Source organism: Oryctolagus cuniculus, chromosome 6, assembly GCF_051225735.1.
Source record: "Oryctolagus cuniculus isolate XC-2025 breed Fujian yellow rabbit chromosome 6, ASM5122573v1, whole genome shotgun sequence".
NCBI classification, from domain to species: domain Eukaryota; kingdom Metazoa; phylum Chordata; class Mammalia; order Lagomorpha; family Leporidae; genus Oryctolagus; species Oryctolagus cuniculus.
The window spans coordinates 75,362,657-75,375,343 of NC_142872.1; the positions used below are offsets into that span (position 1 = coordinate 75,362,657).

The 12,687-nt window shown below is 39.6% G+C and overlaps 1 protein-coding gene across 6 annotated transcripts in view; it reads left to right on the forward strand.

Moving 5' to 3' along the window:
- Nucleotides 1-12,687, forward strand: part of SNTG1 (syntrophin gamma 1) — a 918,312-nt gene that overhangs the window by 551,498 nt on the left and 354,127 nt on the right. For all 6 annotated transcript variants that reach the window (XM_089335218.1, XM_089335217.1, XM_089335216.1 and 3 more), the window contains one exon: nt 11,267-11,320. In XM_089335218.1, the coding sequence (XP_089191344.1) occupies nt 11,294-11,320 (27 nt within the window). In that variant the 5' untranslated portion in view covers nt 11,267-11,293. The remainder of the gene's footprint in view (nt 1-11,266; nt 11,321-12,687) is intronic.

Below are 12,687 nucleotides of genomic sequence, written 5' to 3' on the forward strand. Positions count from 1 at the left end.
TCAGAATATCTGGCTGCAGCTTCTCCATCAGCATTTGTTCCCTGTCCTTGCACTTTTGTGTTGTAGAAATGGCTTCGTTCCTTAAATCGTATGAAGCAAACTTTCTTTAACTTCCTTTCACCTCTGTCAGCCATCACAGAATTGAATAATTAGGATCTTGCTGTGAACTAGGCTTTCCCTTAATGGGATGCTGTGGCTGCTTTGATCTATCCAGGCCACCAAATATTTCTCCATATGAGCAATATGTTTCTTATCTATAGTGTTCACCAAAGTAGCACTTTTCATTTCCTTCAAGATCTTTTCCTTCGGATTCACAGTTTTTTCTGCTCAGTGTGAGAGGTCTAGTTTTCAGGCTATTTCGGCTTTTGGCATCCATTCCTCACTGAGCTGAATCATTTATATTTTTTTTTTCATTTAAAATGAGAAACACTATACACTTCCTTTCATTTGAAACATGAGAGGATATTGCAGAGTTATTAATTAGCATAATTTCAACACTATGTTGTTTCAGGGGATAGGGAGGCCTGAGGAGAAGAAAAGAAATGGGGGAACAGTCAGGTGGTGAAATAATCAAAGCAGGCAAAACATTGATCAGTTAAGTTTGCCATCATGTACCGGTGTAGTTCATGGCACTCCAAAACAATTACAATTGTAACATCAGATATTCTGATAACAAATCACCATTAGAGACACAATCATAGTGAGGAAGTTTGAAATCTGGAGACAATTACCGAAATGTTTCATTGAGACGTGAAGTGAGGACACCTGTTGAAAAAATGGCACCAGTAGGCTGGCTAAATGTGGGTTTGGCACAAACTTTCAACTTGTCAAGCCATGTTATCTGTGCTGTTTAAGAAAAGAAAGCACAATCCTATCATGTGTGCTATATTAGTCCCATTTAAATGGGGACAGGACGTGATATGTGGACAAGATCCTTATAGTTTGATGAAAACTTGGACTTTTTCATTACTGTGTTTCGGGAAAACTGGTAATTGCCATTGACTCTTAGATGCATCTGACCAATTAACTAAAGAGGAACAGAAATTTGTTAAATTGGGTATTTTATATATAACCAGGGAATGACTGATTCCAAAGAGGTATATTTCAGGGGCAAGCATTTGCCCTCATGGTTAACACACTAGTTAGGGTGCTTGTGTCCCATATTGGAGTGCCGGGATTTGAGTTCCAGGTCCAGCTCCAGATTCCACCTTCCTTCATGCCAGCCCTCAAAGGCAGCAGGTAATAGTTGAGAGCTGCCATTCATGTGGGATACCAGCCCTAGACATTGCAGTCATTTGGGTAGTTAACCAGTAGGTAGGAGCTCTATTTCGCCCTCTGTCTCTCAGTTCCTCAAATCATTTTAAAAAGGTATCTTTGATGGCTGGTGCCGCAGCTCACTAGGCTAATCCTCAGCCTCGTGGCGCCGGCACACCAGGTTCTAGTCCCGGTCGGGGCGCCGGATTCTGTCCCAGTTGCCCCTCTTCCAGGCCAGCTCTCTGCTGTGGCCAGGGAGTGCAGTGGAGGATGGCACAAGTGCTTGGGCCCTGCACCCCATGGGAGACCAGGAGAAGCAACCTGGCTCCTGCCTTCTGATCAGCACGGTGCACCGGCCGCAGTGTCCCGGCCGCAGCGGCCATTGGAGGGTGAACCAACGGCAAAGGAAGACCTTTCTCTCTGTATCTCTCTCTCACTGTCCACTCTGCCTGTCCAAAATAATAATAATAATAATAATAATAATAAGCCTTCTATTGTGTGGCCTTATATCTAAATTAAAATTTAAAAAAAAGGTATCTTTGAGTTTCACAGAGAACAGTCATTTGGAGAAGTGAAAAGACAGACAAAGAAAAAAGATTTGAATACCTACAGACTTTGTGGGAAGGCAGATATATGAAAATTAAATGCTACTCAATAAAGGTTGGTTACATAGATTCCTCTGGAGTCATTTCCTGGCACATGAGAGTCTGATGTGGTTGGCCTCTGCTGGCCCTGGTAGATCCAGGAGGAGAGAACTCTTTTATCTTTGAAATCTAAGTCCTGCTGTCAGGCAAATAGATGGAGGGCTGAGCACCTATCTGCATCTGTATTCTAATTATCTTCAACTCAAAAATTCTTCAAATTTTGGAGTAGCATATTGCCCACAGGTATAACTGTAGATCACATATGTCCTCTGCTTCATATTTATAATAGAATTGGCAGTTACTAAAAATTGAGCAGGATTCTTGCTGTTGAGAGTATGGTTTTATATTTCCTAGAATGAGTAAAATATTTTTTCTGTATCATCTTACTAAGTTTTACTTGTGGGGTAATTTTTTTTCACTCCTATTCTGATAGTAAATCATCTATTTTTCAACAATAACACGCATATTGGGTCTCATTAGATCTTTAAAGCATTGGGGACAACACTGTGGCATGTGAGTAAAGCCACTGCCCTTGATACCGGGATCCTTTGTGGGTGTTGGTTTGTGTCTGTCCTGTTTCATGTCCAATCCAGCTTCCTACTGGTGGCCTGGGAAAAGCAGCAGAAAATGTCCCAACTACTTGGACCCCTACCACCCATGTGGGAGACCCAGATGGGTTTCAACCTGGCTCAACCTTGGCCTTTGCAGTCATTTGGGAAGTTAACCAGTAGATGGAAGAGCTCTGTCTCTCTGTCTCTTCCCATCTTTCTGCAACCCTATGAAATACATAAAGAAATCTTAAAAAAAACTTTTACAGAATTATCAGGAGAAAAGTCCATGAGTATTTACCTCATTGGAGAGAAAAGGGTACTGAGCCTCTGATCATTTAAATTAATGATTCAGGAGAAAGGATCCCAGACCTTACAGCACACTTCTTGACTTGCAGCATGATGCTCTCATTGCTCTGTCTTTCTGTGTCTTTGTCAAGAAAAATAGTTGTTTGTGGATGCCTCTGTGTGTCACTGGCCTTTATTTAATCTACTTCACAAGTTTTATATAGATAGAATGAAAATAGTGCTTTCCCATGGTTTGTAAAGAATAACCCCTTAACCTGTTTCTCTCTTTGTCTTCACCTTCAGGTGTAAGTTATGCACAGTGCTCAGCTGACAGTACTCTTTATATACTGCATTTAGAATTTACTGCCTTTAACTACAGCCTTCGTAGTTAAACCTTCTATCCAGAACTATTTAGAGTGAGAATAGAGACAGTCACACAATGTATTGTCCAGACATCTGCACATGGAGGAAAGATTTTGAAAGTAGCAACAAAATAATTAATTTCAAAATATATGTTTCATCTTTCCTTGAAAATCCGCATGACCAGAGATGCTGTCCTCGAGTGAAAGCCTTGTTCCTACAGAAATCAGGAGTCCTTATTCATTCCTACAGATGTGAGCCATCCACTCTGCTAAGCAGTAAAATAACTGCCAAGGGAAATGGACTAAGTCTTCAGACTCAGTAGCTAGCAACTCTAAAGCCAGCATCACAAGACAAGTTCCTCAAAGTTTCAATCTCCTGAATCAGTTGCAGAGAATAAGCACATATAAATTGCTGGACATTTGGGAATTAAAAAGGTGTGTATTTGAGGGAACTGAGAAAGAGAAATGAGCTTGGCTAAATTCTTGGAAGTAGTAAAAGTGTGTACTAAGAAGCCTATATTTTCTTCAGTAAAAACTTGGATGTGGAGAGAAAAACATTAAATGTGTTGGCATCATAAATTATTTTAATATTTATGCATTTTCATCTGCTTGAAAGGCAGAATAACAGTGCTAGAACCAGACAGAGCTAGAAAGATGTACATGTACAGGGATCGTCCATCTACCAGTTCACACCCAAAAGGCTGCAACAGCTGGGGCTGGGCCTTGCAAAAGCTAGAAGGCAGGAATCCCATACAGCCAGGTATTCCACATGTGTGGCGGGGACCCAAGTACTTCATTTGCAGCTTCTGATTAGCAGGAAGCTGGGTTGGAAGCAGAGTAACCAAGAATTGAATTGGTACTCCAATATGAAAAGTGAGCATTCCAAGTGGCAGTTCACTGTACCACAAATGGCAAAGCTAATATTTATATTCACTTCCATAACTTTTGTTGTCATATTTCTGTGTACATGGTAAAGTTTAACAAATCTACATAATTTCATTTTCTAAATCTGGATGAAATGATAACTTTTGCATAATGGGACATCATTTATCTTTTTACAGGATTCCTTCATGCACATTTGTCTATCTCAACATCTTATTTGATTTACTTCTAATTCAGTAGGACAACAGTATTTACCTGGCACCTCAGTCATGAATTTGCAGAATTTATTCATTCCCTTTAAGTGAAACATCATTGATGCAAAAACTTCTTTTTTCAAATATTTATTTTTTTCTTTGAACAAATGCTTCAGTCTTTTTAAAGACAGAGAAAGGGAGAAAGGAAAGCAGAGAGAGCCTGTTTACTGTTTCACTCTCCAAATGCCGACAATGGCCTCTAGCTATGGCTAAAACCTGGAGCCTGTAACTCAACCTAGATTTCCCGCACGGGTGGCAAAACTCCAGTAACTGGAGTCATTAGTAATGCCTGAAGGGGCTATGTTACCAAGAAGCTGTTGTCACAAGGGAGTCAGGTACTGCAATAAGGGACACAGGTAACTTAACCAGTGTCTTAATTGCTACACAAAATGACCACCCCCAAACTACTTTTTATATAGTACAAAGTCAAGACTATATAATAAAAAATAAATGTCCACTCAAATGTCGAAGATCTGGCTAAATAATTTTTGTATAAAAGCAATATGCCTTTAGGAATTAACATTTATAGGTTGTAAAATCAACTTAGACATTCAGAGTTTCCATAAAGTAACAAACACCATCGACAGTGTAGTTATTTCATTTTTAAATTTGATTTTGTGTAACATCCTCAGGGACATACTGAAAATTTCAAAAAAATCATGACTACTTTGCAATAAGAAGAGGGCATATGCAACCCAATATGATACAGTTTTTTAAGGAAAAGGATAAAAAAATAGCAAAAATTCCATAAAATTTCCTCAATAACCTTAGGACCTACAAAAAATTATCTTAAATAGAGGCATTTAGGGGACTGGTGTGTGGCACAGTGGTTTGAACTGCGATGCTGTCCAAATTGGAGTTTCAGTATGAGTCCTGAATGTTCTGCTTCCAATCTAGCTCCCTGATAATGCACTTGGAAAAGTAGCAGGTGATGGCTCAAGTATGTGGGTCCCTGCCACCCACATGGGAGACCCAGATGCAGTTTCAGGTTCCTGGCATATCCCCAATCATTGGAGATATTTGGACAGTGAACCACCTGATGGAAGGTGTCTGTCTTTCTTCCTCTCTCTCTTCCCCATCATTCAACATTTCAAATAAATAAAACGTATTTTTTTGAACGGTGCCGTGGCTTAATAGGCTAATCCTCCGCCTTGCAGAGCCAGCACCCTGGGGTCTAGTCCCGGTCGGGGCGCCGGATTCTGTCCCAGTTGCCCCTCTTCCAGGCCAGCTCTCTGCTGTGGCCCGGGAAGACAGTGGAGGATGGCCCAAGTGCTTGGGCCCTGCACCCCATGGGAGACCAGGAGAAGCACCTGGCTCCTGCCTTCGGATCAGTGTGGTGCACCAGCTGCAGCGTGCCGGCCGCGGCGGCCATTGGAGGGTGAACCACTGGCAAAGGAAGACCTTTCTCTCTCTCTCTCTCTCTCACTGTCTACTCTGCCTGTCAAAAAAAAAAAAAAGTTATAAAAAAAGTATTTTTTTTTTAAATTGGGAAGCATTTTCTAAAGGGATACATGTGAAAGTTAAATGTGGTAAGAACACCTTTTTTTAAAGATGTATTTATTTATTTGAAAGAGTAATAGGTGGTGGGGGGAGGGACTTTCCATCTACTGGTTCATTCCCTGAGATGGCCACAATGGCCAGGACTGAGCCAGGCTAAAACCAAGAGCCAGGAACTTCATTCAGGTCTTTCATATAGGTTCAAGGGCCCAGGTACTTGAGCCATGTTCCTTAGCTTTTCCTAAGCCATCAGTAGGAAGCTGGATCAGAAGTACAGCAGCTGGACACAAACTCCCGTCCATTTGGGATGTCAGCGTCACAGGCTGTGGCTTTACCCACTGTGCCACAATCCCGGCCCTAGAAGAATGCTTTTGAGCAAAGACCTTCTTAAGGTCAGTTCTCATGGCCAGGATCTGTGGCCATCCCCTTTTCCCTGCAAATACATATTCTAGCTGGTCACAGAGCTACCCCCATAAATGCTGCATTTCCCAGCCTCTCTGTAGCTATTTGTGATCTGGTAATGAGAAGACAGCAATGGAACAGGAAGAATGAATGAACATGTGCAACTCCCATTTTTTGCCTTGGCAGGAATTTGGATACAGAATGAGAACATGACTCTCAGCCCCCACACACTGAGAATGGCAGACAAATGCAGTGGAAGGAGAGTGGGTTGCAGACACTTTGAAATCACCTCCCATTTTAGGTTTGGGCCCTATCAAGAGGGAAAAACAGATTCCTATCCTTGTTGTACACATATGTTTTTAAAAAATAATCTGCCACAAGGCTGGCTTTGTGGTGCAGTTGATAAACCTGTACCACTTGCAGCACCAGTATTTCCTATGGTTGCTTTTTATCCCGGAAGCTCTACTTCCATTCTAGCTCTATGCTAATGGCCTGGGAAAACAACAAAAGATGGCCCAGGTGCTTGGTCCCCTGCTACCCAAGTGGGTGACCCAGATGATGCTCCTAGCTCCTGGAGTAGGCCTGGCCCTGCCCTGGCCTTTGGGGCCAGCTGATGGAAGATATCTCTCTCTCTCTCTCTCTCTCTCTCTCTCTCTCTCTCTCTCTCTTTCTCTCTATCTTTCCTTTCTCTGTAAATCTGATTTTCAAATAAATAAGTCTTTTTTTAAAAAGCAACATGGTAATCAGCCAGTATCCTAACAAATATAGAAAGATTAAAGACGCATACAGAGTGGCTTCTAAGGTACAAATTGCTAAATGAACAAAATGTTCACAAAAGATGAAACCCACATGACTGTAACTATTATTTTTAATCCTAGTATTTAACAAGCCTTGGGAGAGAAGGCCCAATTAATCTTGTCGTCGCACACAGTCAAGCCACAACCTGAAGATGGGAATGCATGTGGAGAGGGTGCCTGCTGGGTTTGGGTTGGGGATACACAGAGATAGAAGTTCAGTTTTGCATATTTCATTATTTTGCCTAGGGCAAACTCTATAAATAGATAACATCTTTTCCTTCAGTAAACTGAACTGTCAGAGTAAGCAGAGTATTTTAGAGACTTCTTTACACTAACCAAGCAAAGCATTCTGGAAATTACCTAAACCATTTAAATGCCACACGTTTTTGCATCAGTGCTTTCTATTTTACTCTATATAACCATTTAGTTCCTACTTCAGTGTTTTCTCTCTGTGTGTGTTTGTGTGTAGTTGCAGAGGTATACAATTTTTATTTTAATCAGTCACCTGAGAAATGGAGCATTTGAAAGGAATTAGTAAGTAGGATTTTTTTTTTATGTAGCATGCACAAACTTGACTGAGTTTTTCTAATTTTACTTTCTGCTTTTTGTTTACAAAGATGAAGTTTAATCAATCGCAACTGATGCTGCTCTGAGACTAATGGATGGTGACTGGTCCCATCAGTTTCTGAATTAGATCTAGTCCTAAGAGGCAAGACCTTTGGACCGAGATCAATTCTGTTGACCCAGGACATGTACCCAGAGCACCCTGAATAATCAGGAAATGCTCAGTCCTGTGTTCATTTTCCCAAGGTAGGAAGCAGGATGTCTCCATTGTCCATTGAGTCACAGATCTAACAATACTAGAAACAGACTTCCTGAGGGTACAGTTCTTCCACACTGTGGCTTATCTCTGAAATGGTCATGAGGAATCTAAACAGATCAGGGATGAAGTAGGTTGCATTAGGATATTGTGATTCCATAAACATTACAGGTAATTTTATCACCTGATTTGTCCAGGCTACTTACGCATTGTTAGTCTTATCTCCATATTTTAAGTGATGAAGTTTTCTAATACCCAAGTTTAAAAAGTCATTTCCAAAAGGCTTTGTTGTTTTTTTCCCCATAAGTAAAACTTACACTGACACACAGAAATCAATAAACATTTTTTCTTTTCCCTAAATATAAAGATGAAAATATTTGGCAATTGTATTAGTAGTTAAATCATAGTTTTTTTAAAAGATGTATTTATTTATTTATTTGAATGACAGAGCCACACAGAGAGAGGGAGAGACAGAATGTGAGGGTCCATCAAGCCTGAACTCTTTATATGTCCATTAGCACACAGAAACTTGCACAGGCATAGATTCTGAAGTCCTGAGACGTAATTTCTTTCTGAGAGACACCTCAGTGCTTGTTTCTAAGGCTTTCCAGCTAATTAAAGGAGGCCTGTCCATATCACTGAGCATAAGCTTCTTTAGTTAAAGTAAGCTGATTGTAGATGTTACCCACCTCTACGCAGTACCTTCATAATATCACCGGGATTAGCGTTGTATTGAATAGCTTCATTCTTCACCTGGTCAGCTTGGCACAAAAGATTATCAGTGGAAATATTAAGCATTTATTTTACTTAGAGGTCTACAGTCGGACAGGCAGCTCTGCTCCACACAGGGCTTTAAGCTACCTCTGTTTCACCCTGTGTGGTTTGGGTCATCTGAGGCCAGGCTGCTGGAGCGGCAGCTTTTCTGCAGGCTCTTCCCATGCAATGGCAGAAGTGTAAGAGATCACGTGGAAACATACAAAACCTTTAAGGAAACCAGCTCATGGTTCTCCTACTCACTCACCACTGAAGTGGGCACAAGCGGTTCTGGTTATGAGTGCAGGCTGGAAGACTGAAGGCAAAGTCAGGTATACTTGTGTTGACAAAGCTGTTTCCCACATGCTATAGGTTAATGATACTGTCGTGACTATTTGTGCATAATATACAAGTAAGTGTCTGAATGGCAGACCAATGGGAGCTAAGTTTCTCACTGTTGGAGTGGGAATTGACAGAGAAGCAAGTGGGCAGTGGAATGGTGCATGCTATTGAGTATTAGAAGTAGAACACCACTAAGATCATGTTTAGCTCAATATAGAGATGGCTCTGCATGGAAATGTTTATGAAGATGTGCTTACTCACATGAGTTAGCAAACATACTTGCATCTCCTTGATCTGCCAGTTAGGAAATGACTGCATCATACTAAATGGGAGAGAAGAGATGAATCTCCCATGTAGAATAATTACAAATGATTTGTGTGGATACTGCACCCTAAGGGATGGGAAACCCTGCTTCCAACTGTAGGTAAGGAATGCTTAGAGTGATATTTCTCCAGAGTACAGGATGTAGTGGGGGAAGAGAGGGAAACATTATAAGGGAGAGACCTAACTCGTTCTGCCTCTTGCAGGTTAGCAAACATCAGTAGGGCGAAGACATGTTGAAAGCATGCAGCTTTGCTTGCTTGAAGTGAAAATGGTGCTTCATCTCTGTTAATCCCAATTTAATCCTGAAAAAAAATCAGAATAATTCCAATGGAGAAGCATTTAAAAAGTTTCTGATCTGTTCTCCTCAAGAACTGACAAATTCCTTAAAAATAAGGAAAGTCTTAGAAACCATCACAGTCAAGAGGTCCCTGAGGACAACAGTTGACTAAATATGATGTGATGCCCTACGGGGGATCTCAGAAACCAAAAAAGGACGTTAGGAAAAAATTAAGGAAATATCAATAAAGTGTAGACTTTAGAAATGAATGATGTATCAGTAGTACCTTATTAGTTGTAACAAATATAGCATATTAAAATAAGAAAATACTGGACAATGATGGAGGGGCAACATAGGAAGAGTCTGTACCATTTTCTCACTTTTTCTGTAAATCTAAAAATGTTCTAATATGAAAGTTTTTATTTATTAATTGGAATGGGAAGAGAGAGACAGAGAAAGGCATTCTCTGTTTCACTCTACAAGCGCCTGCAGCACCAGGGTTGGGCTAGGAGCCAGGAACTCCATCTGTGTGTCCCACTTGAGAGCAGGAGCCCAAGAACTTGGACCATCTCTTGCTGCTTTTCCAGGTACATAAGCACGGAGCTGGATTGGAGGCAGAGCTGGTGTTACAGGTGGTGGTTTAATCTGCTATACCACAATGCTGGATCCAAATTATGATATTGGTAATCAAATTGAGCTTTTCTTTGCTAATAATTTCTTGATACATTACTGTCATCAGCAACTTCATGTATTTCAATAAAATAATATATGGCCCACCACTCACATGACTTATCCAGTGGAAATATTTTGTCATATGTTTTGTTACTGTTGAAAATGGTCAATCTCTTTTCTTTCAAAGCCAATAGTGATAATACAAGGACAGCATGAGTAACACCTCCAACTCTAGTGTAGCACACTTACCCGATCAAACATTCATCAATGTCCTACAAGGAAAAAAATGACCATGCAAGATTAAATTAATATGGGGTTTTACAGATTAGCAATTCAACGTTGGGAATGAAGATTAATTTTGCTGAGTACATCATTTGGAAATTAAGCATACTTTGAAGTCTCCCATTCGTCTCCCCATTTCATTTTGTCCCCACATTGTGTTGTTTTTTAGTATCAAGGTGTCAGATTTTTGTAGGAACTCTTGATTTTGTTAAGTTTATCATCTAGTAGAAATGAAGCTTTCTAAAACAATATTTTCAAATCCCTTATAGGCATTTATGTCTATGTCCATCTTTTCAGTGTGATCATGAACCCAAAGTGGAAATCTGTGTTGGGTATTTCATTTATTGATTTATCTAATATCATTTGCTCTGATAAATAGCTTGCTTCCTGAGATTATACTGTCTGTGAATAAAATTTTAAGTTTCACAGCAAATCATTCATGCATGCAGTTTTTAATTAAAAAGAGAAAGATTAGTCAACTTTTTTCAAGAGAGAACCATATGAAAGGCAACTTTTAATTACTCCATTTGAAATTTCTTTCCCAGTTGTAGACTCAGAGTTCAAAATTAATTCTGGGATTGAGAGAACACCTGAGAGCAAAGATTAATCATATCATAGGTCATTGTAGATCATGTCTGTGTGCTTTCTCAAATAGAGAGGTGTGTAGACTTGCACATCTTCCATCACCCTGGACACGCAAAACCTGAAGATTTGACTTTTTTTTTCCTTCTTTCTCTCTTCAACAGACCCTGGAGTTCCTTATAGGTGGTTTCAAGCACAGTTTCCCCGCAGGATCCACTTCACCATTTTTCACACTTGTCTTACTTTTGACACTGTGCTTAATGGCTCACCATTTCTGTCTTTTCAGACGACATTCTTTGTGGTGCCATAGCACATGGATTTCAGAACCGCCTGTGAGGAGGTAGGTGCAGACTTTATGCTTTTCAAATTGGTAAAATAGTATGATCAGAATATCTTGGCCTCACTGCCTAGTGGTGGAGCGCTGCTTTTGATGGAGAGTGGGAGATGGGCTGATTTCATTTCCAGTTTGTATTCTCTTCCTACAAAGCTAGAAAACCAAAGTGTGCATGGTCAAGTTTCACATTTTATCTCTCTCTTTTTTGTTAAGAAGACTGGAGCAAGGGCTAGTGCTGTGACACAGTAAGATTGAATCCTAGCTGCTCCACTTCCAGTCCAGCTCCCTGCTAATGTTTCTGATAAAACAATGGAAGATGGTTTGAGTGCTTGAGCCTCTGTACCCACATAGGATACTAGGATGAAGCTCCTGGCTCCTGGCTTCAGCGTGGCACAGCCTCAGTCATTGTGGCCACCAGCAAATGGAAGACCTCTCTGCCTGTCTCTCTTGCTCTCTCTGTAACTCTGCCTTTCAAATCCATAAATAAATCTTTAAAAAAAAAAAAAAGGAGAATGGAGCATATTTAATATAATTGGATTGCTCCTCTCCATCAACCACACACTCTGAGATTTCAGGTAGTGGAAGCATTGGAAGGAATTTTGTTTTGTATAAATGATTGTAAATGAGATGACATCTAAGGGCCCTTTTAGGACTAAAACTTTACAATTATAATTTCCTATTATTTAAGTATTTAATATCAGTTAAGTATCAATATGTAGCAATTCAAATTTTCTGTGGTGCTGACATCACACTTTAGAATGAGTTAGAATGATGCATTAGTTTCACTCAAGGATATTAAAGATCGTTGAAGTATTACACTTCAGTGGTGCACTCTCCCCAAGGAAGATACCATTCTATCTCAACAAGAAATACTATGTGTTTTTTTTTTTTTTGACTAATTATGAAACCTTCAAAGCATTGTTTTTTTTTTTTCACTCTATGGAAAAAATGCAAATATTTATCTTCAGGCAAAATACAAATATTTATACATTAGAAAATGGTTTGTATTTGCTTAAATATTTTACAGTATTTTTTATTGTACATAAGCAACTCAAACAAACAAAAAAAAACCTGTAATTGAATTACTCATGGTAATATTAAAATCAAACCAAAGAAATCAAAGGCTTCAGTCTTGATATTTGTGAAGATAGCCTTTTTAGTAAAATATCATTTGTTTAAAGTTATTATATGGATTTATGGAAACAAATTCTTTATTTTCTTCTAAAGCAATTTGAAAAATATGTTTAAGCATGTTTGTCACAGTGGGTGAAAATTTCAGAATGCCATTTGGAGGACTAAAAAATTGCTTTCGTATCTCTATTCTTATGTTTTCATTTTCAAAAATTTAATTATTGTAATGGCTTAAACATAGC